The 27,666-nt window shown below is 40.6% G+C and overlaps 2 protein-coding genes across 4 annotated transcripts; both read right to left on the bottom strand.

Annotated features, from left to right (window-relative positions):
• Nucleotides 1-327: 327 nt before the first annotated feature.
• Nucleotides 328-7,569, bottom strand: LOC106887499 (ADNP homeobox protein 2-like). The gene is made up of 2 exons (XM_014941063.1): nucleotides 7,430-7,569; nucleotides 328-3,816 (listed from the first exon to the last, which is right to left on the bottom strand). The coding sequence occupies exons 1-2, from the start codon at nucleotides 7,493-7,495 to the stop codon at nucleotides 802-804; spliced, it is 3,081 nt and encodes a 1,026-aa protein (XP_014796549.1). The 5' UTR covers nucleotides 7,496-7,569; the 3' UTR covers nucleotides 328-801.
• Nucleotides 7,570-10,509: 2,940 nt separating this feature from the next.
• Nucleotides 10,510-27,027, bottom strand: ADNP2 (ADNP homeobox 2). 3 transcript variants are annotated; one of them, XM_014941076.1, is made up of 5 exons: nucleotides 26,843-27,027; nucleotides 24,425-24,585; nucleotides 22,803-22,922; nucleotides 18,296-18,385; nucleotides 10,510-13,821 (listed from the first exon to the last, which is right to left on the bottom strand). In XM_014941076.1, exons 3-5 carry the CDS (start codon nucleotides 22,908-22,910, stop codon nucleotides 10,807-10,809), a joined length of 3,213 nt encoding a protein of 1,070 aa, XP_014796562.1. In that variant the 5' UTR covers nucleotides 22,911-22,922; nucleotides 24,425-24,585; nucleotides 26,843-27,027; the 3' UTR covers nucleotides 10,510-10,806. The 3 variants fall into 3 exon arrangements, with proteins under 3 accessions (XP_014796562.1, XP_014796561.1, XP_014796563.1); XM_014941075.1 differs by lacking the exon at nucleotides 26,843-27,027 and adding an exon at nucleotides 24,843-24,933; XM_014941077.1 differs by lacking the exons at nucleotides 18,296-18,385; nucleotides 22,803-22,922; nucleotides 24,425-24,585; nucleotides 26,843-27,027 and adding an exon at nucleotides 17,541-17,680.
• Nucleotides 27,028-27,666: the final 639 nt, after the last annotated feature.

The following is a 27,666-nucleotide window of genomic DNA, read 5'->3' as shown; positions in this document are numbered from 1 at the left end:
TGGTTAGCAAGATCTATTTGACAGATAATAACACAACCATTTCAAGTCAGTTCATTATAACACTTCAATAGGCACTCCCAGCCCCTCAATCCCCCACCGTGTTAATACTAGTTAAGAGACTACAGGTCACCAGACTGAACTGGCACAGGTATTTTTAACTGAGAAAAGAAAATAAAAAAGATTGCCATGTATTTTATTGCTACCAGCGCACTGGGAATTTGAATGGGCAATGGATGTAAAGGCTACAATCACCTCTTCAGTAGAAAAAAACAAAAAAAGGGTTAAAAAAAAAATAGGACTTAAAACCACAAAAAAAATTCAAATAGATGCTTTTCACATAGTTTACCTCAGTGTTTTAACCAACATTATACATTTTATTGTTTAGAAAAGATGACGACATTGCAGAAAAATAAAATAAAATTTGTTTTTAAGAGGACAAGTGTTTTACATGGTGGTATAAAAAGTGTAATAGGAGCCTAGAGGGGAAGAAAGGGAAACAGAACCAAAAAAAAAAAAAAACCAAAACCAAAACAAACCAACAAAAAAATTATACCCCAACTAGTCCAGAAAAGGTAAAAAGCTAAAACAAATTCCAGATGGGCAAGTCTGAAGGTTTTAGCTTTTTAAAATACACAACTACGTGTGCCTTTCACAATAACAGTCACAACTGAACGAGACGTTTTGTACTACTGCACCCTTCAACAGGCCAGCCTACAAGGTAAAAAACAAATAACACAATAAACTGCTAAATTCATTAAGTATGCAATTATGGATCGCTTTTAGCTGTTACAAAAAGCTCGTTTACATAGCTAAGGGTTCATCTTTTATCTTCAAACTGTGCTTAATATCTTTTAGTTCAGACATACTGAAACCCAGCAGCACAGATGGTTTGTGATTATTTATCGCTTTTAAGCATATATTCCTCCTTTTTCCAAAGAATGATGCAACATCAATTTTCCACGCGTACAGCAGCGAGGAAAGCAATTCCATCTCTTTTTTGGAAGGATACGGCCTCTCGTGAAAGTAGTCCGTCAAAAACTGGGTCTGAGCCTCATAGGAGTTGTAATCATACTGTTTAGGATCTACTGCTAGAATGCGAAGATCCTCACTGGAAGGAAGCTTCCTCATCTCAGTCCTACTATTAATCTTCTGTCTTTTGAAAGGCACTACCCCTGAATTCACTTCGTTTTCTGGAGACAGAGCTACGCCAGCACTTAAGCTCAGAGGATGCTGTTCCTTATTCCTTTGGTCTTCCGCGACGCAGCTGGGATCCGACTGCTTTCTCTTCAGGATGACCGAGTCGTGCTTCTCACCGTTCACAAACAGCAGCTCTTTCTTCTCGGTACACTCCAGCTGCATCTTCACACTGGAGTTGCTGTCTTTGGGAGCACTTCTACAACGCAGCAGATGCACAGCAATAGCCGTGAGAGTCATGTTTCCAGTGTACACACCGCAGCAGTGGATGCACTTGAAAGCCGGAGACTTCAAGATGGTATGCACGGTCGGCATGATGTGATGCCTCTCTTTCAAATGCATTTCGTAGGTTTCTTTACTAACAAACGTACCGAAGCAAAAAGGACAGGTCAACACCTTCTTGGCGCATCTGTTGTTCACTTCTGCTGCCTGAGGCCTCACTTTGATGTAAACAGGGACGAGCGTCCTTGAATTTAGCCCGGCGAGCACCGCCAAATGCACTTCTCTTTCGCCAATGTCTTCTTTGGGTAAGACTGTACTGAAATCGAAGTGTGGAAACACGAGGTCACCCTGAGCATCGTTACCAAGTTGAAACCCTCTGTTGCTATAATCCGCATGTAACTGCTTTTTGCCGTTGTGTGTGGTTTTGTTGTGCTCCATGAGGCTTTTTAAGTCATGGAAAGTAACTGTGCAAAACAAGCAAGCTAAGCCATGCATCAAGAGATGTTTCATGAGCTCTTCCTCACAGAGAAAACATTTACAAGAGAAACACCGGACTGTTTTTTCCGTCATCCACCTCAGAAAGGGCGCGCAAGCCGCAAGTTTGTCAGGTTCCGGGGCTTCCTCCTTTTTCACTTCACCGTGTTTGTGGGCCACCTCCATGTGCACCTGGTAGACGTTTGATGGGAAAAGCTCATTGCAAACGGGGCACGTCTTCCACTGTTTGGCCTGTCTGACAGCCTGACTTGTTTCAGGGCCAGTTAGGGAGGCTTGTAACGCTATATTTTGAGAGGTTAAAAGCACTGGAGGAGAAGGTGCACCAGCCGGTGTCTGGGACAAGTGAGTTACTGGCCCAGACTGCATGAGTTGGATGGGCACTTGGGGTGGCGTAACAGTGGCTACCCCACTATCTGGAGGTACAGGCAAAGTAACTGAAACTGGGGCAAGCGTGTATGTAGGTATCCCATTAACCTGCTTACCAGTTGGAATCAGCTGCCTAAGTATAGAACCTGCTGTCAGAAAAGTTGCATTTTGAGAAACTGCAGGTGGAACTGGCTGGTTTACTGGGATAACCGCTGGGGCAACGGGTTGATTAAGCTGAAGAAACCCAGGCCTGACAGGCTGCCTGACAGGAACGACCCCAGAGGCAACAGGAGGGTTGAGCTGGAGAACCCCTGACGCAACTGTCTGCCCCACAGGAAGGACCCTGGGACCAAGGGGTCTATTTGCATTTCCAAGCGACGGGTTGACGGAAAGAACTCCTGGTGCAACCGGCTGATTCACAGGGATGACTCCTGGTGCAACTGGTTGATTCACAGAGCCAACAGGTTGAGTGACAGGTAACGGTCCAGCTGCAACTGGACCATTTATAGTCCCAATGGGCTGATTAATAGGAAAGAGCCCGGGCCTGACAGGTTGATTAAGAGGAAGAACTGCAGGGGCCACGTTTGTACTTACAGTCCCAACAGAATGATGAAGGGGAATAGCTCCAGTCCTCACAGGCTGGTTAAGGGGGAGCCTATGGGAAACAAGGATAGGTTGGGAAGGTGATGGCTGAATATTAACGTTGTTCTGACCTACAGAGAGATTGCTAGAGACAAGAGTGACGTGCGAGGGGGTAGCAACCGGAGCAGAAGTTGTATGTGGAAGGCTACCGGAGGCACTTGGAACAGTCAGTGACCTGACTGTGTTGGGAACTGCGTTTGGCTGCATCACGCTCTGGTTCTGATTACTCTGTGGAAACGCAAGCTGGATGCAAGCTGGGGCTGTGACAGAACCTGCTGGGGGGGCAGGGGGTGCTGCAGGTGGAGCAGCTGCCGCCACGTTCTGGGGAGGCTTTGGAGCAATATGCATTTGTTTCACCAGTCCTGGTTTCTTAATGTGTTCTGAAATCAGCGACCGAAGCTTGTTCTCCAGGTCTCGGTGCGTTTCAGCTGTCAAGACATGATACATTAAAGAATCTTGGCTGTTTGCAGAAGCATTACATTTTTTACAGTAGTGCTCAACAGAATTCTCTTGACTTTCATCGTGTTTCTGGCCAAAATATGTACTTATTAAATCTTGAAAATGGTTCATCAGCACATGTTTCTTCATATTGTAATACAATGTGTCTGTAAAGTGACATTTTAGACACGTAAAGTTTATGATGTCACTTCTGAATTGTTTCATGCCATCCAAAATGCTGACTGTATAGTTCTGTATTCTTTTATTAGATGAATGAAACATCCGGATATGTTTTCCCATTACTTTGGGGTGAGAAGCAAACGCACATTTTGGGCAAGGAACCACCAGCTCTTGGTCCATTTCGTCCTCATGGTAACGGTGCAAGTGATTCTTGAACGAAGTGAGCAATTTTGAGGAGAACTTGCATAAGCTACAGCAGTACGGCTTTGTTCTGTATCTCTGCAAACAAAACACAAACAGCCACTTAGAAACTGCCAGGTCCTGAATCCCTGTTATCTGTCTGTAAGCAAGTCTGCACTATCACCTGTCAAAAATGCCTTCACTGGATATATAGCACGTATCTTCTCAGTTCCATGTAGATCTGTTTTTGAAAAGCAGACTTAACTAGATGAAATACTTAAAGGGAGAAACATTTATGCCCTTTTTGGTTCTTTATAATGTATTAAGCCTCAAGTGAGTTCATTTCTATTCCAGTTCACAAGAAGTAACTCTGATGCCTGTTTTTAAAGATGGGAATCACAGAACAAGCTAAGAAAATTTTGTATGCCACTGTACATAGGAGGGGAAGCCTCTCAACTAGGAATAACAATCCTTTTAATATGACACCTCAAAAGCTTTATTTAGTTCAGGGCCACTTTCTATCTACTGGAGAAAAAGACAGTAGAGAGAAGGGGTGGGGTTTATTTTTGTGTATTTCAATACCCCACCCTTCACTGAAAGTTCTCCAAAAGTACCTCTCCCAGCAAAGCCACAAAGGAGTAATATAGTAACATTCTTTTGGAGCCAGATTAATAATAGAAAGGAATAGAAACCCCTTTTATGATAAAGCAGCAATGACCTCTTCATATCATCTCAACATACTGGACTTCCCATCACAGTGATTTCTTTAAGAAATTTCCTCTAGCACACTTAATATAGACCATATAGATTCTTGTCAGAAAAATATTTTAACTGTATAAAAATAAACCTATCTTCTACTCAACAGTGGTTTGCTCTCTGTTACATGTCACTTGCAGTGTTACTTTTTGTATCCATACAAACATTATTTGCTCTTTCCAAAAAAGTGGTAGCCCTATCAACTGGTTTTTTCTTCCCAGCTTTCTAGGAAGTTAGCCCTGGCCCCTGTCAAAAACTACAGCATCAGTTACAGCAACATCCAGGTGACAAATCTGCACTAGTGGAACCCGTCTGTTGGCTCAGATGTGTTTGTCACCTTACTGACTTCTGACCCTTGCCAAACATCATCTGAAGGGAACAAGCTGTTCCACCAGTACAGCATCCAGTCCAGTTAGATCATCCACAAACACATCAGACACATTAGGGAGAACTGTAGCAAAAATTTGTGCCATTATTTTTGTCATTTTATATAGCCATAAAGGCATCATCTGCTAGAAGTACCGCAAGAGTCTCCTGATTAATCAAAATCTAACGTCCAAATTCAAAAGTCTGGGTCAGATAAAGCCACTGTCTGGCTAAGGTGGTTGATGAGTACCCTGAAGATACCAGTAAATTATCCCCTACTTACATTCTTCAGGTGTTCGGTCTCAGCTGCCAGCAAACACCACCAGAGGAAATCAGAAGCAGCTTCAATCTTACTTTTAAAGGTACACTGAGTACAGAAAGGCCACTGACACTACTGAACTAATGAAGCATCCAGAGCATTATTAAAAGCTGCACCTCACTAGTCTTGCTTCTGAAGGGGTCAGGTGGCAAAGAGAGATGACTGCCTATTTTAATTGTTTGAGGCTTAGAAAAGCTTATAATGTTTTTAAATACCAGCCACACACACTCTTTACTTCGTCCCCCTTTGCCCCTATTTCTGGTTTGGGTCTTTCTGTCCCCATAAACTTATACCCCAATATAATACACTGCCCATATTTCCTTGCTGCCAAGTCTGAACAATTGTTATTGGGTGTAGTGAGAACACTCTACTTCAGAAGCAGTCCAAGTGCTGAATTAATTTATTATTCCATAGTAATGATGTTTTCACTCCTTATACAAACAAGCATTGCAGTATACCACTAAAACTGCCCCAGTACCTGCATACTGGTAAGTTTTGGGGAAATAATGTTCTATGCCTTCTTACATCATTTATTTTCTGATGCAGATAAAAATTATGACACTTCAGGAAAAGAAAAAAAGTTCTGTGCTTTAAGTTCTAACAAGTGAAGATGAATCCCAAGTCCCACTAGGCTCAAAAAAACCCCAACAATAATAAAAAAAAAATCCCCCCCCCCAAAAAAAATCTGTTTCAGCAGAATAGAAAAGTATGTGGAAATTTGCTACTTTGATGTTTTTTGTATGAAACACAGCTCTTCCACACAGACACCTTAGAAAATCATTTTGTCACCGTGTTCTCCTTGCATGTGAGCTGCTATTTATGTTTGCAAGTGCTACCACAGTCTACTAATGGCATCTCAGTTCTATAGCAGATTTGACAAAATAAGAATTCTAAGCCACTTAGGAAAAATGAAGCATCTTGGAGACTGACCAACACAACCCTAAAATGTACAAATGGAATCCCAAAAGGCTGATTAGAGGCATTTAAGAAAACTCAATTAGTCCCACTCCAAAGAACATGCCCTAGGATGCAGTAACACTTTCCATTGTGTAGTCTCACATTCTCCACAACTTACAGGCGAGCAGAAAGACAACAAAAACTACAGCCTCCAAAAAGCAAAGGTTTTTCTAGAATTAACATCTCCCTAAAAATAGTACTGATGGTAGCAACCACCAACTCACCTAAATAGACACCTTCTGTAGCCTACTGAGTTTCCAATGTAGCTCAAACAACTTATTTTCCCCTTATGGCAACAGCTTTCAAATAGAACATCCTGAAGGACCAGCTTCTTTTCTCCCACATTTAAGCAGCATGACACCAAGATACATGAATGATACTTATCAAGGAATCATGGCCATTTAAAGAAAAGTTTAGTATCTAAAAAGCACAGCTTGGCAAATAGGTTTCAAAGCAACTCATCACAAACTCTACACTTACCTGATTTTTAGACAGATACAGATGCTACTGGTCACACTAACTAGCTGAGTCAGGACCTATATTTCTCCCTTCTGGTAAGAGATCAAGTCTCTCTACCTGGTCTCTCTCTAGATAAGGAGAAAAGCAGATTCCCTTTCTAGTATATGATTTTTTTGTTCTTTTCCATTTTTATTGAAACATCTGATAATTTTTCCTGAAGGACTGTGGAAGGAAGACAGAAAAGAAAACAACCTTCATCGTAAGTTTTAGACAAGAGGCTTCATTTGCTTTGTCTTCATCCTCCTCTTCCCTGTTTCATGTCTGGGGAGGAGGGGGAACCTCCCCTGCTCATCTAGCACAGGAGATCTCCCAACACTAAATTTATTTTAGTCAGAAGGTGGAAGAAAAGGCAACAAAGACTAAATCAGGAAGACTGGAGCTCAGATAACTTGCTGGTTGGAGGCAGGAGATGTGGTAAAAGAAGTTTTACATGTGCATAAGGAAGAAATTAAAAGAGGAAAGACCGTCATAAGCATTAGTGGGATTTATTCCCTTCACCTAAACTAAACGTAGTCTTGACCAAAGGTAACTGTAAGTCTTATCTGAAGTGGTGCTAAGAGGCAAGAAGCAATCTGTCTGTGGACACAGTGAAACAAGTCACATTTGACTCTTTCATCCACAAATTCCTGTGAAAAGATGAACCTCCAGTCTTAAATGTGTGAAGCTAAATTCAGGAAAGAACCTCTACACTTGATAGCCTCAGTTTATTTTAAAGATGGCAAAGGCAGATTAAGAAAAAAAAAAAAACAACTTTTGGCAAACCACCACCATCACCACATTATTCTAAACCATTACCTTATGATTCATGATGAAAAGAGCAGACCCACCACTGCTTACAGGCTCTTGACATGCCTTCCTCATGGAAGCAACCAGGAACCCTAAGACTCTTCAGCAAGATTGAGAAAAGACCACCTTTTCTTCTGGATATACTCTTATGCTCTACAGAGCATAGGAGAAGAAAAAAAAAAAGATCTAGAAACCTGCTAGAATATAAAATTAATGAAATCCTTTGGTTTGTTTATCTCAACCCTGCCTTTCTCATAGATTCTAGCTTCACACAAGATTCCAGCTATATAGAACTAAAAGCTGTTTCACATACACAAATCTAACCAGAATATGTTCTCCACTGCAAATCTATCCCAAGCAGCTAATGATAATTTCAGTTTAACCCGCTCACATCTACACAATCACATTTTCACCCTTCGAATGAAACAAGATGCACGTTGTATACATGAGCATGTTAAGACTACACATAAGATTAGGCCAAAAAGGCAGAACCTTAGTGTAACATCTTAAATACTTATGTTCAAGTTTGTATCCTTAGAGACAGCGAAAAGTATATTTAGTCCTTATAACCAGCTACAGTACAGGAAAGAACAGAGAGGAAATGAAAGATTATTCTCTGACTAATAGTACTTAAAAAACAGATGTTAAGGCTTTTTTAACCATAAAAAAGGTGTATTTTAACTTTTCTGGGACTTCTGAAAGTGGTAAAATTCAGCAACTCCACATGCATGTCTACCTGGAATTTTTAACATACATATACGTACCTTCCTTTTGCCCACAGACTCCCAAGGAGAGACATCACTCCATGAAGTGTTACAAAAGTGTTTTTCACCTGGGTCAAAACTTTTAAGATTCTAAAAGAAAAAAGAAAACAAGAAATAATCTGCTTTTGCGGTCTGTTCTAAATACAAAAATAGTCTCGATACAGAGCAAGAAAGAAGGAAAAACCACACAAAGGATGAAGGGAAAAAAAAAATATTCAGTATTCAGATACAGGTCTCAAAACTCCGTTCAAAGAAATTACTTCTTTGATTGATTTTACCTCAAACACTTGTTCATATGACTGCCTTGTAATATAGCTGGAATTCCGAACACTGCAGTTACTGAAAAAATAGGAATGAAAATATTGACACTAACTCCATTGCTTCCAGCCACGTTCCCAGTGAACACTGAAAGATATTTTCTCCTCCTACTTTCCTCCTCTTGAATACGTAATGTTTCACTATTTACTTCCACTTATTAACTAACCACTACAGCTTACTTTGCAACAGTATTAAACCTTCATATCATTGCTACACTTTTAACTTAGAAAAAGGAAGACCTTTCCACAAGCTTATTTCAAAGAGCAGCAGTATTTCTCCCCAAGGTGTAAAAGCAACAATATTACCACTTCTGGAACAGCCAGGTCAGGGTAAACAACTTTCCTCAAATCATTCTGCTCATCAACCACATCAGAGCAGTTGACGTTCCTCAAGCCAAAGCCAGCTACTGCTCTAAAAAAAAAAAACCTTAAGTTCCTCTCCAATTTCCAAGTTTTCCTCTCCAGATATCCAAACACAAACTTAATGAAAAAAAATAATTAGATTCCTGTTTGCTAGACATTTCTGAAGACCCTAGGCTAGCTTCAACAGCATACTGGAGTGCCTTAGATGAAACATGGGCTACAAATCCATGCTTAACCCAGAGACAACTAGCATCTCTTCTCCCCCAACATTCTCCTTCCTTTTCACAAACCCCTCTTCACTGAAAATTCTGCAAGATGCTAGAGAGGGCAGGATGTTTCCACCTCTGCACTGAACCCCAGTGGAACAGCAGAAGCAGGTAAAGACCATTTAAGATCAGATCATCAAGAGGAGTGAAATTCATAAATCCAACAGTCTGCAGTCAAAAAAACCTAATGCAATTATTTATATGAAATTTACAAGCAACACAGGACATACTCAACAAAAATAAACAAAGCCTCCAGTAGTCTAACAAATACACAATCCTACTTAACACAGGTTCTGTCTGCACTAGGCTTCTGTCCACACCCTGCAAATGTGAGTATCCCTCTGTGTGTAACAGATTGTACCAAGCCAGAAGGTCACGTCAGTGATAATTTAAATCAAATGAAGTTATCCAAGAACTTAGAAAAACGTAGCTAAGTTTGCAATAAGCTTTCTAGCTTTTTCAGCCTTTAGATTTCTCCAAGGAATGGCTCAGAGCAGTAATAAACTCTTTCCATTCTAATGAACATCTAGGCACTGAATGAGTCATCTATGCTCCTCAGCCAAACCTTCAAAAAAACCACCTGACAACCCTTGCATGGAACAAAGGAAACCCCACAGGCTCAGAGAACACAATGCTCTTCTTTGAAAAATTTCTTTTTGGTAGAGAAAGTGAAGAGACTCAAGATTTCCTAACATTCTTCAGCCAAACACACTGGAGGGAATTACACACTGTTAAGGCTTTCTCAGAAGCTTATGGCCTACACCAAACATGTTCTCCTTTTGGTTTGAGAACATGTTGCCTTCACCACAAGAGGCTCCTAGACTTGAACACCAGATTCCCACAGGCCAAATGTGTGTGACAGTAAGTCTAGGCAATTTTGCTGATATGGCTATTACCTACAGAGAAACATTCACCAATAAAGATAAGCATTCTTATCACTACAATTAGTCAGTGCTGCTAACAGCTATTCTGAAGACTTGCTTACAGCAGAGATCCAAGCTGACAGCCTGGAAGCAAGCTTGGAAGGGCTAACTCGTTATATCCTTCCCACATTCCTCACTCCAACAAGGGGAAGAAAACAGAACAACAGAAAGGTAAAAAGGGAATAAAAAAACCCCTCTGAGAAACCTGATTAAGCCTGACATAGTGGGCATTTCTAAGCTTAAAACAGCTTAAAACTAAGAATGGATCTCCCCTCTGTATCAGTTAACATAACAGCCTTCCAGCACCTGAAGGGGGCTGCAAGAGAGGTGGGGAGGGACTCTTTACCACGGAGTACAGCGATAGGATAATGGGTAATGGTTTTTAACTGAAAGAGGGGAGATTTAGATTAGATATCAGGAAGAAATTCTTTCCTGTGAGAAAGGAAAAAGAAACAAAAAAAAAAAAAAAAACCAAAACCAAAACAAACCAACAAAAAAATTATACCCCAACTAGTCCAGAAAAGGTAAAAAGCTAAAACAAATTCCAGATGGGCAAGTCTGAAGGTTTTAGCTTTTTAAAATACACAACTACGTGTGCCTTTCACAATAACAGTCACAACTGAACGAGACGTTTTGTACTACTGCACCCTTCAACAGGCCAGCCTACAAGGTAAAAAACAAATAACACAATAAACTGCTAAATTCATTAAGTATGCAATTATGGATCGCTTTTAGCTGTTACAAAAAGCTCGTTTACATAGCTAAGGGTTCATCTTTTATCTTCAAACTGTGCTTAATATCTTTTAGTTCAGACATACTGAAACCCAGCAGCACAGATGGTTTGTGATTATTTATCGCTTTTAAGCATATATTCCTCCTTTTTCCAAAGAATGATGCAACATCGATTTTCCACGCGTACAGCAGCGAGGAAAGCAATTCCATCTCTTTTTTGGAAGGATACGGCCTCTCGTGAAAGTAGTCTGTCAAAAACTGGGTTTGAGCCTCATAGGAGTTGTAATCATACTGTTTAGGATCTACTGCTAGAATGCGAAGATCCTCACTGGAAGGAAGCTTCCTCATCTCAGTCCTACTATTAATCTTCTGTCTTTTGAAAGGCACTACCCCTGAATTCACTTCGTTTTCTGGAGACAGAGCTACGCCAGCACTTAAGCTCAGAGGATGCTGTTCCTTATTCCTTTGGTCTTCCGCGACGCAGCTGGGATCCGACTGCTTTCTCTTCAGGATGACCGAGTCGTGCTTCTCACCGTTCACAAACAGCAGCTCTTTCTTCTCGGTACACTCCAGCTGCATCTTCACACTGGAGTTGCTGTCTTTGGGAGCACTTCTACAACGCAGCAGATGCACAGCAATAGCCGTGAGAGTCATGTTTCCAGTGTACACACCGCAGCAGTGGATGCACTTGAAAGCCGGAGACTTCAAGATGGTATGCACGGTCGGCATGATGTGATGCCTCTCTTTCAAATGCATTTCGTAGGTTTCTTTACTAACAAACGTACCGAAGCAAAAGGGACAGGTCAACACCTTCTTGGCGCATCTGTTGTTCACTTCTGCTGCCTGAGGCCTCACTTTGATGTAAACAGGGACGAGCGTCCTTGAATTTAGCCCGGCGAGCACCGCCAAATGCACTTCTCTTTCGCCAATGTCTTCTTTGGGTAAGACTGTACTGAAATCGAAGTGTGGAAACACGAGGTCACCCTGAGCATCGTTACCAAGTTGAAACCCTCTGTTGCTATAATCCGCATGTAACTGCTTTTTGCCGTTGTGTGTGGTTTTGTTGTGCTCCATGAGGCTTTTTAAGTCATGGAAAGTAACTGTGCAAAACAAGCAAGCTAAGCCATGCATCAAGAGATGTTTCATGAGCTCTTCCTCACAGAGAAAACATTTACAAGAGAAACACCGGACTGTTTTTTCCGTCATCCACCTCAGAAAGGGCGCGCAAGCCGCAAGTTTGTCAGGTTCCGGGGCTTCCTCCTTTTTCACTTCACCGTGTTTGTGGGCCACCTCCATGTGCACCTGGTAGACGTTTGATGGGAAAAGCTCATTGCAAACGGGGCACGTCTTCCACTGTTTGGCCTGTCTGACAGCCTGACTTGTTTCAGGGCCAGTTAGGGAGGCTTGTAACGCTATATTTTGAGAGGTTAAAAGCACTGGAGGAGAAGGTGCACCAGCCGGTGTCTGGGACAAGTGAGTTACTGGCCCAGACTGCATGAGTTGGATGGGCACTTGCGGTGGCGTAACAGTGGCTACCCCACTATCTGGAGGTACAGGCAAAGTAACTGAAACTGGGGCAAGCGTGTATGTAGGTATCCCATTAACCTGCTTACCAGTTGGAATCAGCTGCCTAAGTATAGAACCTGCTGTCAGAAAAGTTGCATTTTGAGAAACTGCAGGTGGAACTGGCTGGTTTACTGGGATAACCGCTGGGGCAACGGGTTGATTAAGCTGAAGAAACCCAGGCCTGACAGGCTGCCTGACAGGAACGACCCCAGAGGCAACAGGAGGGTTGAGCTGGAGAACCCCTGACGCAACTGTCTGCCCCACAGGAAGGACCCTGGGACCAAGGGGTCTATTTGCATTTCCAAGCGACGGGTTGACGGAAAGAACTCCTGGTGCAACCGGCTGATTCACAGGGATGACTCCTGGTGCAACTGGTTGATTCACAGAGCCAACAGGTTGAGTGACAGGTAACGGTCCAGCTGCAACTGGACCATTTATAGTCCCAATGGGCTGATTAATAGGAAAGAGCCCGGGCCTGACAGGTTGATTAAGAGGAAGAACTGCAGGGGCCACGTTTGTACTTACAGTCCCAACAGAATGATGAAGGGGAATAGCTCCAGTCCTCACAGGCTGGTTAAGGGGGAGCCTATGGGAAACAAGGATAGGTTGGGAAGGTGATGGCTGAATATTAACGTTGTTCTGACCTACAGAGAGATTGCTAGAGACAAGAGTGACGTGCGAGGGGGTAGCAACCGGAGCAGAAGTTGTATGTGGAAGGCTACCGGAGGCACTTGGAACAGTCAGTGACCTGACTGTGTTGGGAACTGCGTTTGGCTGCATCACGCTCTGGTTCTGATTACTCTGTGGAAACGCAAGCTGGATGCAAGCTGGGGCTGTGACAGAACCTGCTGGGGGGGCAGGGGGTGCTGCAGGTGGAGCAGCTGCCGCCACGTTCTGGGGAGGCTTTGGAGCAATATGCATTTGTTTCACCAGTCCTGGTTTCTTAATGTGTTCTGAAATCAGCGACCGAAGCTTGTTCTCCAAGTCTCGGTGCGTTTCAGCTGTCAAGACATGATACATTAAAGAATCTTGGCTGTTTGCAGAAGCATTACATTTTTTACAGTAGTGCTCAACAGAATTCTCTTGACTTTCATCGTGTTTCTGGCCAAAATATGTACTTATTAAATCTTGAAAATGGTTCATCAGCACATGTTTCTTCATATTGTAATACAATGTGTCTGTAAAGTGACATTTTAGACACGTAAAGTTTATGATGTCACTTCTGAATTGTTTCATGCCATCCAAAATGCTGACTGTATAGTTCTGTATTCTTTTATTAGATGAATGAAACATCCGGATATGTTTTCCCATTACTTTGGGGTGAGAAGCAAACGCACATTTTGGGCAAGGAACCACCAGCTCTTGGTCCATTTCGTCCTCATGGTAACGGTGCAAGTGATTCTTGAACGAAGTGAGCAATTTTGAGGAGAACTTGCATAAGCTACAGCAGTACGGCTTTGTTCTGTATCTCTGCAAACAAAACACAAACAGCCACTTAGAAACTGCCAGGTCCTGAATCCCTGTTATCTGTCTGTAAGCAAGTCTGCACTATCACCTGTCAAAAATGCCTTCACTGGATATATAGCACGTATCTTCTCAGTTCCATGTAGATCTGTTTTTGAAAAGCAGACTTAACTAGATGAAATACTTAAAGGGAGAAACATTTATGCCCTTTTTGGTTCTTTATAATGTATTAAGCCTCAAGTGAGTTCATTTCTATTCCAGTTCACAAGAAGTAACTCTGATGCCTGTTTTTAAAGATGGGAATCACAGAACAAGCTAAGAAAATTTTGTATGCCACTGTACATAGGAGGGGAAGCCTCTCAACTAGGAATAACAATCCTTTTAATATGACACCTCAAAAGCTTTATTTAGTTCAGGGCCACTTTCTATCTACTGGAGAAAAAGACAGTAGAGAGAAGGGGTGGGGTTTATTTTTGTGTATTTCAATACCCCACCCTTCACTGAAAGTTCTCCAAAAGTACCTCTCCCAGCAAAGCCACAAAGGAGTAATATAGTAACATTCTTTTGGAGCCAGATTAATAATAGAAAGGAATAGAAACCCCTTTTATGATAAAGCAGCAATGACCTCTTCATATCATCTCAACATACTGGACTTCCCATCACAGTGATTTCTTTAAGAAATTTCCTCTAGCACACTTAATATAGACCATATAGATTCTTGTCAGAAAAATATTTTAACTGTATAAAAATAAACCTATCTTCTACTCAACAGTGGTTTGCTCTCTGTTACATGTCACTTGCAGTGTTACTTTTTGTATCCATACAAACATTATTTGCTCTTTCCAAAAAAGTGGTAGCCCTATCAACTGGTTTTTTCTTCCCAGCTTTCTAGGAAGTTAGCCCTGGCCCCTGTCAAAAACTACAGCATCAGTTACAGCAACATCCAGGTGACAAATCTGCACTAGTGGAACCCGTCTGTTGGCTCAGATGTGTTTGTCACCTTACTGACTTCTGACCCTTGCCAAACATCATCTGAAGGGAACAAGCTGTTCCACCAGTACAGCATCCAGTCCAGCTAGATCATCCACAAACACATCAGACACATTAGGGAGAACTGTAGCAAAAATTTGTGCCATTATTTTTGTCATTTTATATAGCCATAAAGGCATCATCTGCTAGAAGTACCGCAAGAGTCTCCTGATTAATCAAAATCTAACGTCCAAATTCAAAAGTCTGGGTCAGATAAAGCCACTGTCTGGCTAAGGTGGTTGATGAGTACCCTGAAGATACCAGTAAATTATCCCCTACTTACATTCTTCAGGTGTTCGGTCTCAGCTGCCAGCAAACACCACCAGAGGAAATCAGAAGAAGCTTCAATCTTACTTTTAAAGGTACACTGAGTACAGAAAGGCCACTGACACTACTGAACTAATGAAGCATCCAGAGCATTATTAAAAGCTGCACCTCACTAGTCTTGCTTCTGAAGGGGTCAGGTGGCAAAGAGAGATGACTGCCTATTTTAATTGTTTGAGGCTTAGAAAAGCTTATAATGTTTTTAAATACCAGCCACACACACTCTTTACTTCGTCCCCCTTTGCCCCTATTTCTGGTTTGGGTCTTTCTGTCCCCATAAACTTATACCCCAATATAATACACTGCCCATATTTCCTTGCTGCCAAGTCTGAACAATTGTTATTGGGTGTAGTGAGAACACTCTACTTCAGAAGCAGTCCAAGTGCTGAATTAATTTATTATTCCATAGTAATGATGTTTTCACTCCTTATACAAACAAGCATTGCAGTATACCACTATTATTATTCCATAGTAATGATGTTTTCACTCTTTATACGAACAAGCACTGCAGTATACCACTAAGAAACTGCCCCAGTACCTGCATACTGGTAAGTTTTGGGGAAATAATGTTCTATGCCTTCTTACATCATTTATTTTCTGATGCAGATAAAAATTATGACACTTCAGGAAAAGAAAAAAAGTTCTGTGCTTTAAGTTCTAACAAATGAGGATGAATCCCAAGTCCCACTAGGCTCAAAAAAACCCCAACAATAATTAAAAAAAAAATAAAAAAAAAATCTGTTTCAGCAGAATAGAAAAGTATGTGGAAATTTGCTACTTTGATGTTTTTTGTATGAAACACAGCTCTTCCACACAGACACCTTAGAAAATCATTTTGTCACCGTGTTCTCCTTGCATGTGAGCTGCTATTTATGTTTGCAAGTGCTACCACAGTCTACTAATGGCATCTCAGTTCTATAGCAGATTTGACAAAATAAGAATTCTAAGCCACTTAGGAAAAATGAAGCATCTTGGAGACTGACCAACACAACCCTAAAATGTACAAATGGAATCCCAAAAGGCTGATTAGAGGCATTTAAGAAAACTCAATTAGTCCCACTCCAAAGAACATACCCTAGGATGCAGTAACACTGTCCATTGTGTAGTCTCACATTCTCCACAACTTACAGGCGAGCAGAAAGACAACAAAAACTACAGCCTCCAAAAAGCAAATTTTTTATAGAATTTACGACAACAAAAACTACAGCCTCCAAAAAGCAAAGGTTTTTCTAGAATTAACATCTCCCTAAAAATAGTACTGATGGTAGCAACCACCAACTCACCTAAATAGACACCTTCTGCAGCCTACTGAGTTTCCAATGTAGCTCAAACAACTTATTTTCCCCTTATGGCAACAGCTTTCAAATAGAACATCCTGAAGGACCAGCTTCTTTTCTCCCACATTTAAGCAGCATGACACCAAGATACATGAATGATACTTATCAAGGAATCATGGCCATTTAGAGAAAAGTTTAGTATCTAAAAAGCACAGCTTGGCAAATAGGTTTCAAAGCAACTCATCACAAACTCTACACTTACCTGATTTTTAGACAGATACAGATGCTACTGGTCACACTAACTAGCTGAGTCAGGACCTATATTTCTCCCTCCTGGTAAGAGATCAAGTCTCTCTGCCTGGTCTCTCTCTAGATAAGGAGAAAAGCAGATTCCCTTTCTAGTATATGATTTTTTTGTTCTTTTCCATTTTTATTGAAACATCTGATAATTTTTCCTGAAGGACTGTGGAAGGAAGACAGAAAAGAAAACAACCTTCATCGTAAGTTTTAGACAAGAGGCTTCATTTGCTTTGTCTTCATCCTCCTCTTCCCTGTTTCATGTCTGGGGAGGAGGGGGAACCTCCCCTGCTCATCTAGCACAGGAGATCTCCCAACACTAAATTTATTTTAGTCAGAAGGTGGAAGAAAAGGCAACAAAGACTAAATCAGGAAGACTGGAGCTCAGATAACTTGCTGGTTGGAGGCAGGAGATGTGGTAAAAGAAGTTTTACATGTGCATAAGGAAGAAATTAAAAGAGGAAAGACCGTCATAAGCATTAGTGGGATTTATTCCCTTCACCTAAACTAAACGTAGTCTTGACCAAAGGTAACTGTAAGTCTTATCTGAAGTGGTGCTAAGAGGCAAGAAGCAATCTGTCTGTGGACACAGTGAAACAAGTCACATTTGACTCTTTCATCCACAAATTCCTGTGAAAAGATGAACCTCCAGTCTTAAATGTGTGAAGCTAAATTCAGGAAAGAACCTCTACACTTGATAGCCTCAGTTTATTTTAAAGATGGCAAAGGCAGATTAAAAAAAAAAAAAAACAACTTTTGGCAAACCACCACCATCACCACATTATTCTAAACCATTACCTTATGATTCATGATGAAAAGAGCAGACCCACCACTGCTTACAGGCTCTTGACATGCCTTCCTCATGGAAGCAACCAGGAACCCTAAGACTCTTCAGCAAGATTGAGAAAAGACCACCTTTTCTTCTGGATATACTCTTATGCTCTACAGAGCATAGGAGAAGAAAAAAAAAAAGATCTAGAAACCTGCTAGAATATAAAATTAATGAAATCCTTTGGTTTGTTTATCTCAACCCTGCCTTTCTCATAGATTCTAGCTTCACACAAGATTCCAGCTATATAGAACTAAAAGCTGTTTCACATACACAAATCTAACCAGAATATGTTCTCCACTGCAAATCTATCCCAAGCAGCTAATGATAATTTCAGTTTAACCCGCTCACATCTACACAATCACATTTTCACCCTTCGAATGAAACAAGATGCACGTTGTATACATGAGCATGTTAAGACTACACATAAGATTAGGCCAAAAAGGCAGAACCTTAGTGTAACATCTTAAATACTTATGTTCAAGTTTGTATCCTTAGAGACAGCGAAAAGTATATTTAGTCCTTATAACCAGCTACAGTACAGGAAAGAACAGAGAGGAAATGAAAGATTATTCTCTGACTAATAGTACTTAAAAAACAGATGTTAAGGCTTTTTTAACCATAAAAAAGGTGTATTTTAACTTTTCTGGGACTTCTGAAAGTGGTAAAATTCAGCAACTCCACATGCATGTCTACCTGGAATTTTTAACATACATATACGTACCTTCCTTTTGCCCACAGACTCCCAAGGAGAGACATCACTCCATGAAGTGTTACAAAAGTGTTTTTCACCTGGGTCAAAACTTTTAAGATTCTAAAAGAAAAAAGAAAACAAGAAATAATCTGCTTTTGCGGTCTGTTCTAAATACAAAAATAGTCTCGATACAGAGCAAGAAAGAAGGAAAAACCACACAAAGGATGAAGGGAAAAAAAAAATATTCAGTATTCAGATACAGGTCTCAAAACTCCGTTCAAAGAAATTACTTCTTTGATTGATTTTACCTCAAACACTTGTTCATATGACTGCCTTGTAATATAGCTGGAATTCCGAACACTGCAGTTACTGAAAAAATAGGAATGAAAATATTGACACTAACTCCATTGCTTCCAGCCACGTTCCCAGTGAACACTGAAAGATATTTTCTCCTCCTACTTTCCTCCTCTTGAATACGTAATGTTTCACTATTTACTTCCACTTATTAACTAACCACTACAGCTTACTTTGCAACAGTATTAAACCTTCATATCATTGCTACACTTTTAACTTAGAAAAAGGAAGACCTTTCCACAAGCTTATTTCAAAGAGCAGCAGTATTTCTCCCCAAGGTGTAAAAGCAACAATATTACCACTTCTGGAACAGCCAGGTCAGGGTAAACAACTTTCCTCAAATCATTCTGCTCATCAACCACATCAGAGCAGTTGACGTTCCTCAAGCCAAAGCCAGCTACTGCTCTAAAAAAAAAAAACCTTAAGTTCCTCTCCAATTTCCAAGTTTTCCTCTCCAGATATCCAAACACAAACTTAATGAAAAAAAATAATTAGATTCCTGTTTGCTAGACATTTCTGAAGACCCTAGGCTAGCTTCAACAGCATACTGGAGTGCCTTAGATGAAACATGGGCTACAAATCCATGCTTAACCCAGAGACAACTAGCATCTCTTCTCCCCCAACATTCTCCTTCCTTTTCACAAACCCCTCTTCACTGAAAATTCTGCAAGATGCTAGAGAGGGCAGGATGTTTCCACCTCTGCACTGAACCCCAGTGGAACAGCAGAAGCAGGTAAAGACCATTTAAGATCAGATCATCAAGAGGAGTGAAATTCATAAATCCAACAGTCTGCAGTCAAAAAAACCTAATGCAATTATTTATATGAAATTTACAAGCAACACAGGACATACTCAACAAAAATAAACAAAGCCTCCAGTAGTCTAACAAATACACAATCCTACTTAACACAGGTTCTGTCTGCACTAGGCTTCTGTCCACACCCTGCAAATGTGAGTATCCCTCTGTGTGTAACAGATTGTACCAAGCCAGAAGGTCACGTCAGTGATAATTTAAATCAAATGAAGTTATCCAAGAACTTAGAAAAACGTAGCTAAGTTTGCAATAAGCTTTCTAGCTTTTTCAGCCTTTAGATTTCTCCAAGGAATGGCTCAGAGCAGTAATAAACTCTTTCCATTCTAATGAACATCTAGGCACTGAATGAGTCATCTATGCTCCTCAGCCAAACCTTCAAAAAAACCACCTGACAACCCTTGCATGGAACAAAGGAAACCCCACAGGCTCAGAGAACACAATGCTCTTCTTTGAAAAATTTCTTTTTGGTAGAGAAAGTGAAGAGACTCAAGATTTCCTAACATTCTTCAGCCAAACACACTGGAGGGAATTACACACTGTTAAGGCTTTCTCAGAAGCTTATGGCCTACACCAAACATGTTCTCCTTTTGGTTTGAGAACATGTTGCCTTCACCACAAGAGGCTCCTAGACTTGAACACCAGATTCCCACAGGCCAAATGTGTGTGACAGTAAGTCTAGGCAATTTTGCTGATATGGCTATTACCTACAGAGAAACATTCACCAATAAAGATAAGCATTCTTATCACTACAATTAGTCAGTGCTGCTAACAGCTATTCTGAAGACTTGCTTACAGCAGAGATCCAAGCTGACAGCCTGGAAGCAAGCTTGGAAGGGCTAACTCGTTATATCCTTCCCACATTCCTCACTCCAACAAGGGGAAGAAAACAGAACAACAGAAAGGTAAAAAGGGAATAAAAAAACCCCTCTGAGAAACCTGATTAAGCCTGACATAGTGGGCATTTCTAAGCTTAAAACAGCTTAAAACTAAGAATGGATCTCCCCTCTGTATCAGTTAACATAACAGCCTTCCAGCACCTGAAGGGGGCTGCAAGAGAGGTGGGGAGGGACTCTTTACCACGGAGTACAGCGATAGGATAATGGGTAATGGTTTTTAACTGAAAGAGGGGAGATTTAGATTAGATATCAGGAAGAAATTCTTTCCTGTGAGGGTGGTGAGACACTGGAAGAGGTTGCCCAGAGAAGCTGTGGCTGCCCCATCCCTGGAGGGGTTCAAGGCCAGGCTGGATGGGGCTTGGAGCAACCTGGTCTGGTGGGAGGTGTCCCTGCCCAGGGCAGGGGGTTGGAACTCCATGATCTTTAAGGTCCCTTCCAACCAGAACCAGACCGTTCTACAATTTTATCAAGTGCCCAGAGCTTAAATGAAGACAAAGATCACAGTATACCAAGGAACCTAGAATAGTTTACTACCTTTAGTAGTCTGCCATTATGGTGTACTTAGAAGTACTACTTTGACACTCAAACTAGTAATCTTACACAAAAGGCTGGTGTTTTCTACCTAGCAGAGATCAATTAAGAACTTTTAGCATAAGAACTAATCCATTTGGTCCCCAAGCTACAAAGAGATACTAGTTGCATGTGAAATTCCTTCACCTTCCTCACAAACTACTGACCATTATCATGCCTTATTAGAACAGTTTAAAACTAATTAAGACCAGATGGCAGGTCTTGCATCGTTTCACACCTTTTCCTAAATTGACCGGCTTCCTCACAAGAATAATGTCCAGAAATAAACCATAATATTTCAGGGGGAAAAAAAAACCAGCCCAAAACTTAAGCTACTTCTCACCTATGAGGACATCACGCACGCCATTTTACCAAAAAGAAATACCATCATCATATGAGCCCAGTGCAAATCAAGTTCTAAAAATCATTCTTCTTGCTGCCAAAGCAAGAAGAAATCAGTCCCAGATTACCTGGAAAAAACAAACTGAATTTATGAGAGGGAGAATTACTTGCAAAAATAATAAAATCGTGGTGGTTTTTTTGGCTCAGAGAGCTAATTCCAGAATAGAAATGTTCACTGGGTTCCCCACTACCACCATTTATTAAAAATGAAACAAAAGCAAAGAAACACACACCACTCCTGCCCAAAAAAAACCCAACCAGCCAAGCATAAAACACCTAATTGCTCATTCACCATTAAACCCCATATTGCAATTAAAGCTAGACTACAATCAATTTCATAGCAAAAAAAACTAGCATCATGACAACATTTCTGCTTCAAAGCGTGAAGACAGAACACGTTTTTACTTAAAAGGTTTCATTACAAAACAACGTACAAGACAATAAAAACAGTATGAAAATGGAAATTACTAGACAAACACACTTTTCCTTGAGCTCTTATGACATTTATTTAGATATAGCCAACGTTGTTCAACTGCAATTACCAAGAATGTTCCAGAATTAGTTATGCCTGTAGACCTTAAGCATTTTTTTCCCAAGACTGTTTACTTAGGAGTTTCAGAAAAGACACCACAAAAGACACCATAGCACCCCTACAGAGAGTTAACTTACTTCAGTACCATCATACCGAATTAATCCAACCTCTCAACTACGGTCAATGTGAGGTCACGAACACACTGAACAGCCAAAAAAAGCTTGTGTAGCAGTTGCCTGAAACACACTATGTGTACACTGAGTTGTATTACTATGTTTCCACTTTCCCTGATATTAGGCTTGCCAGTCCCATGGTGTAAATTCCTCCCCCTTGTTGGGCAATGCTTTCTCCTGCAAGTGGCAACAATGGTACGAGGTTCACCTTGATGGCCCCTGTACACTTGTAGGTACCTTTTAAGGTTCAGAACTGAACTACAACTCAGTAACCCAAGTTTGGTAATTTTTCCCTGGACACAAAGTTTAACGGCCTGCAACAAGATTACTGGGTCTAATTGCTTGCCTGTTTTCAGAAACACTGGCAATTTGTATATCCTTCAGAGGCTTGCCCTTGATACATGATGGGATGCTTCTGAGTAGACTCAAGTCTTCATCTGCTTGTGATTTAATTTAAAAGAATCACAAAAAAGCTGCAATGTATGACATAAATAGCATTTTGTTAGTTTGTGGTGTTTTTCCTAAAGCTGTACTGTTTCTTTTTTGCTGAAATATTACTAGCAGAGAATATGCAGCACCATCTAGAAAACATCTTGTCAAGAAACAGTTTCTTTCAATGTCATGTTAAAAAATGCTAAATTCAACCCCTGGCATACAAGTAGCCAGTCATGAGTAATCCTTCAAGCAAAGGCCCCACCATAAAGATCTATGTATCATATATATATACACTAAAAAGTGAAATATTTTTCAAAGGGTTTACATTTCAGATTGGTTTGCATTATTTCGAATGCTTTACCTTCAACAATTCCCTGCAGCTGTCAAGCCCAAGATCCACAAGAATGCCCTTCACCTTTTTTCGAGCCTTCCTGATATTATCAAGATTTTGAACAGGAATTTGAAACATTTTGCACTTTTCCTGAAAAAGAAATACAAAAACAAAGTGATGGAATACTTGAACACAGGTGCTTACATTTAAGAATAGTAGAACAAAAGCTATAGTCTTTAAAAATGTATTCCTAAATAGGAAAACCCAAACACCTGAAGCCAAAGAATTTATCTCATTAATATTCCCCAGTAGATCACTTGCTTCCTCTTAAAGAAAACAGAATCTGATTGGGGCGACAGGAAGGGGAGAGAATCCTTTATTTTCTTTTCCCCATCTAGAAAAAAATCCCAAGTTCTTCTTTCAGATCTCTTTGTGTCTATATGGCAGCTATACTGTGTTTAGTGGGAGTTTTATAAGAGAACACAAACACCAGAATTTTACTAACTTCTCATCTCATTAGGATGGAGGAACTCAACACCTTTCACATTGAAGGTTATTATCAAGATGAAAAGCCTCTTTGATAATCTGTTTGTTGTCATGTATGTACATGCTTAAAATATGATTGCCAGTTAAATCTAAATTTCCTGCAGAAGTTCCTGCTGCTGTAAGGTGATAGGCACCTTGGCATAAAATAAGCTACTACACTGTTAATGCAGTAAAAAGAAAGTGCAATTCATGTATGGGACTGATAGCTAAGGATGTGAAGTGGGACAACTTTTATTAATTTTTTTTAATATCCATATGCTTTTACATCTCCTCAGAAGAAGAAGGGTACGCAGCTCAACCACCACCTACTCCAGAACTGGGATTTATGCCCTACTAACAGATTATCTGCTGTAGGTCATCTGTTTGAAGGGTTGTTGTGCTGCACGGCTGCCCATCTGCCTAGAACATGTCATCAGGAAGGGTCTAGCACCTCCCCAACAGCAAGGCTTTTATCACTCCTCGTGCAGCTGGACTACGGATGCTTCAGTTGCTTATCTTGAGCTCCCAGAACACCATAAGGTATCCCCATTGCCTTAGCTTTTGAAGCACGTGCCTTTATCACCCCCTCCCTACATTACAGCAAAAAGCAATTTAGACTGAGATTTAAGAAACTTAAAAAGGCACAGAATGCAACAGAACTACCCTGCACTCAAAGAGGTCACTAGGAGCTTCATAGGTATTTCTTTGTTCTTAAATAGCTGGCAAAGGACCCAATTGAGTTTGAAAGATCTCAGTCCTTATTGCTAATCAACTCATCTATCCAGGACAAGTTCTAATGAGAAAAACCACAAACACAACAGTACATCATCCTTGATGGTCCTGAATGTCTTGAAAAGCTATACTTCTCAAAAAAAAAAAAAGCAAAACCATTGTCAACATGAAATCTTTGCATTAAAAGGCAAGACTTCCTATAAACAGTTACAAAAACCCCTCCCACATAAGAGAGAAGCTACTAAATAAGTCCAACCAAAAGAGAAAAAAAAACCCCACACAACACTTTCGATGCTGTATGTCATCACTCAATAGAGGAAAAAAGAAAACAGACCTTAATTTATGTACAAAATATAAAATTGAGTTTTATTTAAATTAAAATTCAAACAACTCACATGCTATGCTCCTCTTCTTCTCCCCCCAAAGGAAAGGTGTGTAGAGAGAAATGGAGAGGGAGCCCCATTTGACAGATGCTAGTCTTGTTTTCTAGTATTTTTTACCAGTAAGAAGTCTGGAAGACATTCTGATACCATCGGTGTGGGTGTGGAACAGGAACCTATAGAGAATGAAATAAATCAGAGTAAGTAGTCTGGCATTGTAACAAAATCCAAGGAGTAAAATTGAGACTTTCCATCTTATTCTTCTTTTTGCAGAGAAGCAAAGCAGGAATTTGCATAGTCTCTGCCTAAAGGTTTATGATCAGTCCCTCTATGACAGCAGGTTACAGGTAACAACAGAGCTGAGAGGATGTCACCATGCTCAGATCAGTCAGAAGGAGATGTGGTTCATAGAATGGTTTGAGTTGGAAGGGACCTTAAAGATTATCGAGGTCCAACACTTCCAAAGATCATCCAAACAAAGTCCCAACACCTCCCACCAGACCAGGTTGCTCCAAGCCCCATCCAGCCTGGCCTTGAACACCTCCAGGGATGGGGCAGCCACAGCTTTTCTGGGCAACCTGTTCCAGCATCTCAGCACCCTCACAGTAAATACTTCTTCCTAGTATCTAAGCTAAATGTCTCTTTCAGTTTAAAACTGCCATCCCTCATCCTATCACTACACTCCCTCATAATGAGTCCCTCCCTATCTCTCCTGAAGGCCCCCTTTAGGTACTGGAAGGTGCTATAAGGTCTCCGCAGATCCTTCTCTTTCCAGTCTGCACAACTCCACTCAGCCTGTCTTCATAGGAGAGGTGCTCCAGCCCTCTGATCATCATCACAGCCCTCCTCCGGACTCTCTCCAACAGGTCCATGTCCTTCTTATGTTGGGGGTCACAGAGCTGGACACAGTACACCAGGTGGGGTGTCACTAGAGTGAAGTAGAGGGCTAAAATCACCTCCCTCAACCTGCTGACCATGCTTTTTTTGATGCAGCCCAGGAAGTGGTTGGCTTTCTGGGCTGCCAGTGCACGTTGCTGGCTCATGTTGAGCTCCTCATCCACCAACATCCCCAAGTCCTTCTCTTCAGGGTTGTTCTCAATCCATTCTCTGCCCAGCCTATATTTGTGCTTGGAATTGCCCCAACCCAGGTCTGGGACCTTGCACTTCAATTCTTAGGCTCCACTGGAAACTGTTGCTCCATCTCAGTTCTTTAACTGATACACTGATGCTACAGAAGAAAATGAAGCAAACCTCTCGTGGCATGTCTGTTTCACAAGAAAAACCCCACTAATTTAGAGAGGTGGTATAGTATGTAACATCCATTTATCTCAAGGGTCTTCTTAATCAGTAATCCTTATGAAATGGAAGTCACTAATCCAGAAGAAAAAAAAAAAACACACCACAGGAAACAACCAACCATAAAAACACCAAACAAAAAACAAAAAATACTGAATTTTCCAGTTCCCAGGTAGTTGGTCTTCAGTCCAAAAAGATGTCTATTTCTGTATCATATGCAAGATTATTCAGCTGGTCTTTAAAAAACACTGCTTGGGAGTAAGACTCCACATTACTCATCTAACATTCTCTGCATCCATTAGACCAGCAATGCCCCATCATAAAGGTCACAAAATTTCAAGCTTCTAACCCTATTTCCTCAAGCCCTCAGTTCAATCTCCTGATTATTATATGATTTATTATCCACACTCTTTTACTACTCATTTATTTCTCTTGCATTTTGGACATTCCTCAAGCCTTAGCTTGACTGTAATTATGCATGGAAACAAAGTGCAATCTCTTGTTGGTACATATCCCATTCCTAACCAGCACCAGCGTGAAAGCACCACAGTAAAATTAAACCAGAATTATTCTAGCCCAAGAGTCTTCATTATTTTACTGCACTGGCTACCTAAAAGACAAATTTATTTTCAACTATTTTGATTGTAGTTTCCAAAAAACTGATAATCCATTGAGTTTTCACAGACAGTACCTTTTCATAAACAAAACCAAGGCAAGTTAATAGCTAAATAAAAATATCGTTGCAGCAGCTGATGTTCCAAGCTCAGTTCTAAAAAGGTCATTCAACCCTTGCTAAGGCATGTTTTCCATCCATCTCCTCTTGTAATTACTGTTAATTTAGTAATGCTTCCATAACAATATAGCAAACTGGAGTTTATGCAACACTAAAGGTTCCCTCCATTTCTACAACATTTACAATCATATATTATAACATCCAACTATGTTCAGCTTTTCAAGAAAGATCACAATTGGGACACTTCCCTTCTAGTAGTACTGTAGTACTTTAACACCAGTCTAAGCAACAAGGTAACAGCCTGGAGAGTTATCTCACTAGCCAAATACTACTAGTTTGCCAAGTTAACTGTGCTTGACTATAATTTCTCTGCATTGGAAAAAATGAAAATACTAACATTTCACCTTTTCAAAGCGGAAAGTCATCACAAAATGGAAAGTTTCTATCTGCCTTCATTTTAATCTACTTCTTAGAACAACCACCATTAATCTTGGAAGGGCCCTCAAGAGGACACCCAGTCCAGACTCCTACTCAAAGCTGGCTCAACAGTGAATCCCAACCAGGGCACTCCACCTCTTGGCCAGTCAGGTCTTGAAAACCTCCACAGACAGAGGTCTGACAGCCTCTCTAGGTTTTTTCCTTACATCAAATCAGCACCATTTCAGTTTGTGTTCCTAAGGAAACTAGGCGTATGCAATCAAATTAAACACAGAGCTGGGGCACAAATGTACCTTCAACGCGCATGCAAATACATACAGCAAATAAACTAGATCATCAGGTATTTCTAGAGATTTCATTAAAACAGGCACCTAGAGGACAACTATTAGAGGGTCCAGAGATAAAAAAGCTGCAATGTAACCCTTTTTAAGACACCAGATAATCTAAACAGAAGCCAGATCTCCAGACACATTCCTAGGAAGCTGGCCTTCACCAGCCTGTAGCTCACAGAGCCATTTGAATTAGGGAAATTACAAGAGTCTTATGGAATTTTGTCCTTTCATATTACCTGCTTTGGAAGTCCAATCACTATTAGCTTTTATATCTCTTTGTCAAATAAACTGGCATTAGTAACTCCAGAAGATATTTTTACAAAGACTTTCAAGTTTAAGGATACTTGGGTGGGAAGTATTTTTAAAGGTTTGTTTACCAACTTACATTTCAGCAGTTATCAAGAGCTGACAAGGGCCAATAAAAAAATTCTTTACTTTGATTTTAGTAAACTCATTAG

The sequence above is a fragment of the Calidris pugnax genome, unplaced genomic scaffold (assembly GCF_001431845.1).
Source record: "Calidris pugnax isolate Ruff unplaced genomic scaffold, ASM143184v1 scaffold8, whole genome shotgun sequence".
In the NCBI taxonomy this organism is placed as follows: Eukaryota; Metazoa; Chordata; class Aves; order Charadriiformes; family Scolopacidae; genus Calidris; species Calidris pugnax.
The sequence above is the reverse complement of the archived record's forward strand: the minus strand, read 5'-3'. Positions and strand labels throughout refer to the sequence as shown.

Bases quoted from the DNA above. Each gene is read 5' to 3' on its own strand.
- LOC106887499 (XM_014941063.1), bottom strand. From the start codon at position 7,495: ATGAGGAAGGCATGTCAAGAGCCTGTAAGCAGTGGTGGGTCTGCTCTT. The intron at 3,817-7,429 runs GTAATGGTTTAG...TTTTGTTTGCAG, and splicing joins TTTTCATCATGAATCATAAG to AGATACAGAACAAAGCCGTA.
- ADNP2 (XM_014941076.1), bottom strand. From the start codon at position 22,910: ATGTTTCAAATTCCTGTTCAAAATCTTGATAATATCAGGAAGGCTCGA. The intron at 18,386-22,802 runs GTAAAGCATTCG...TTTTTCTTTTAG, and splicing joins GCTGCAGGGAATTGTTGAAG to AATCTTAAAAGTTTTGACCC. The intron at 13,822-18,295 runs GTACGTATATGT...TTTTGTTTGCAG, and splicing joins AGTCTGTGGGCAAAAGGAAG to AGATACAGAACAAAGCCGTA.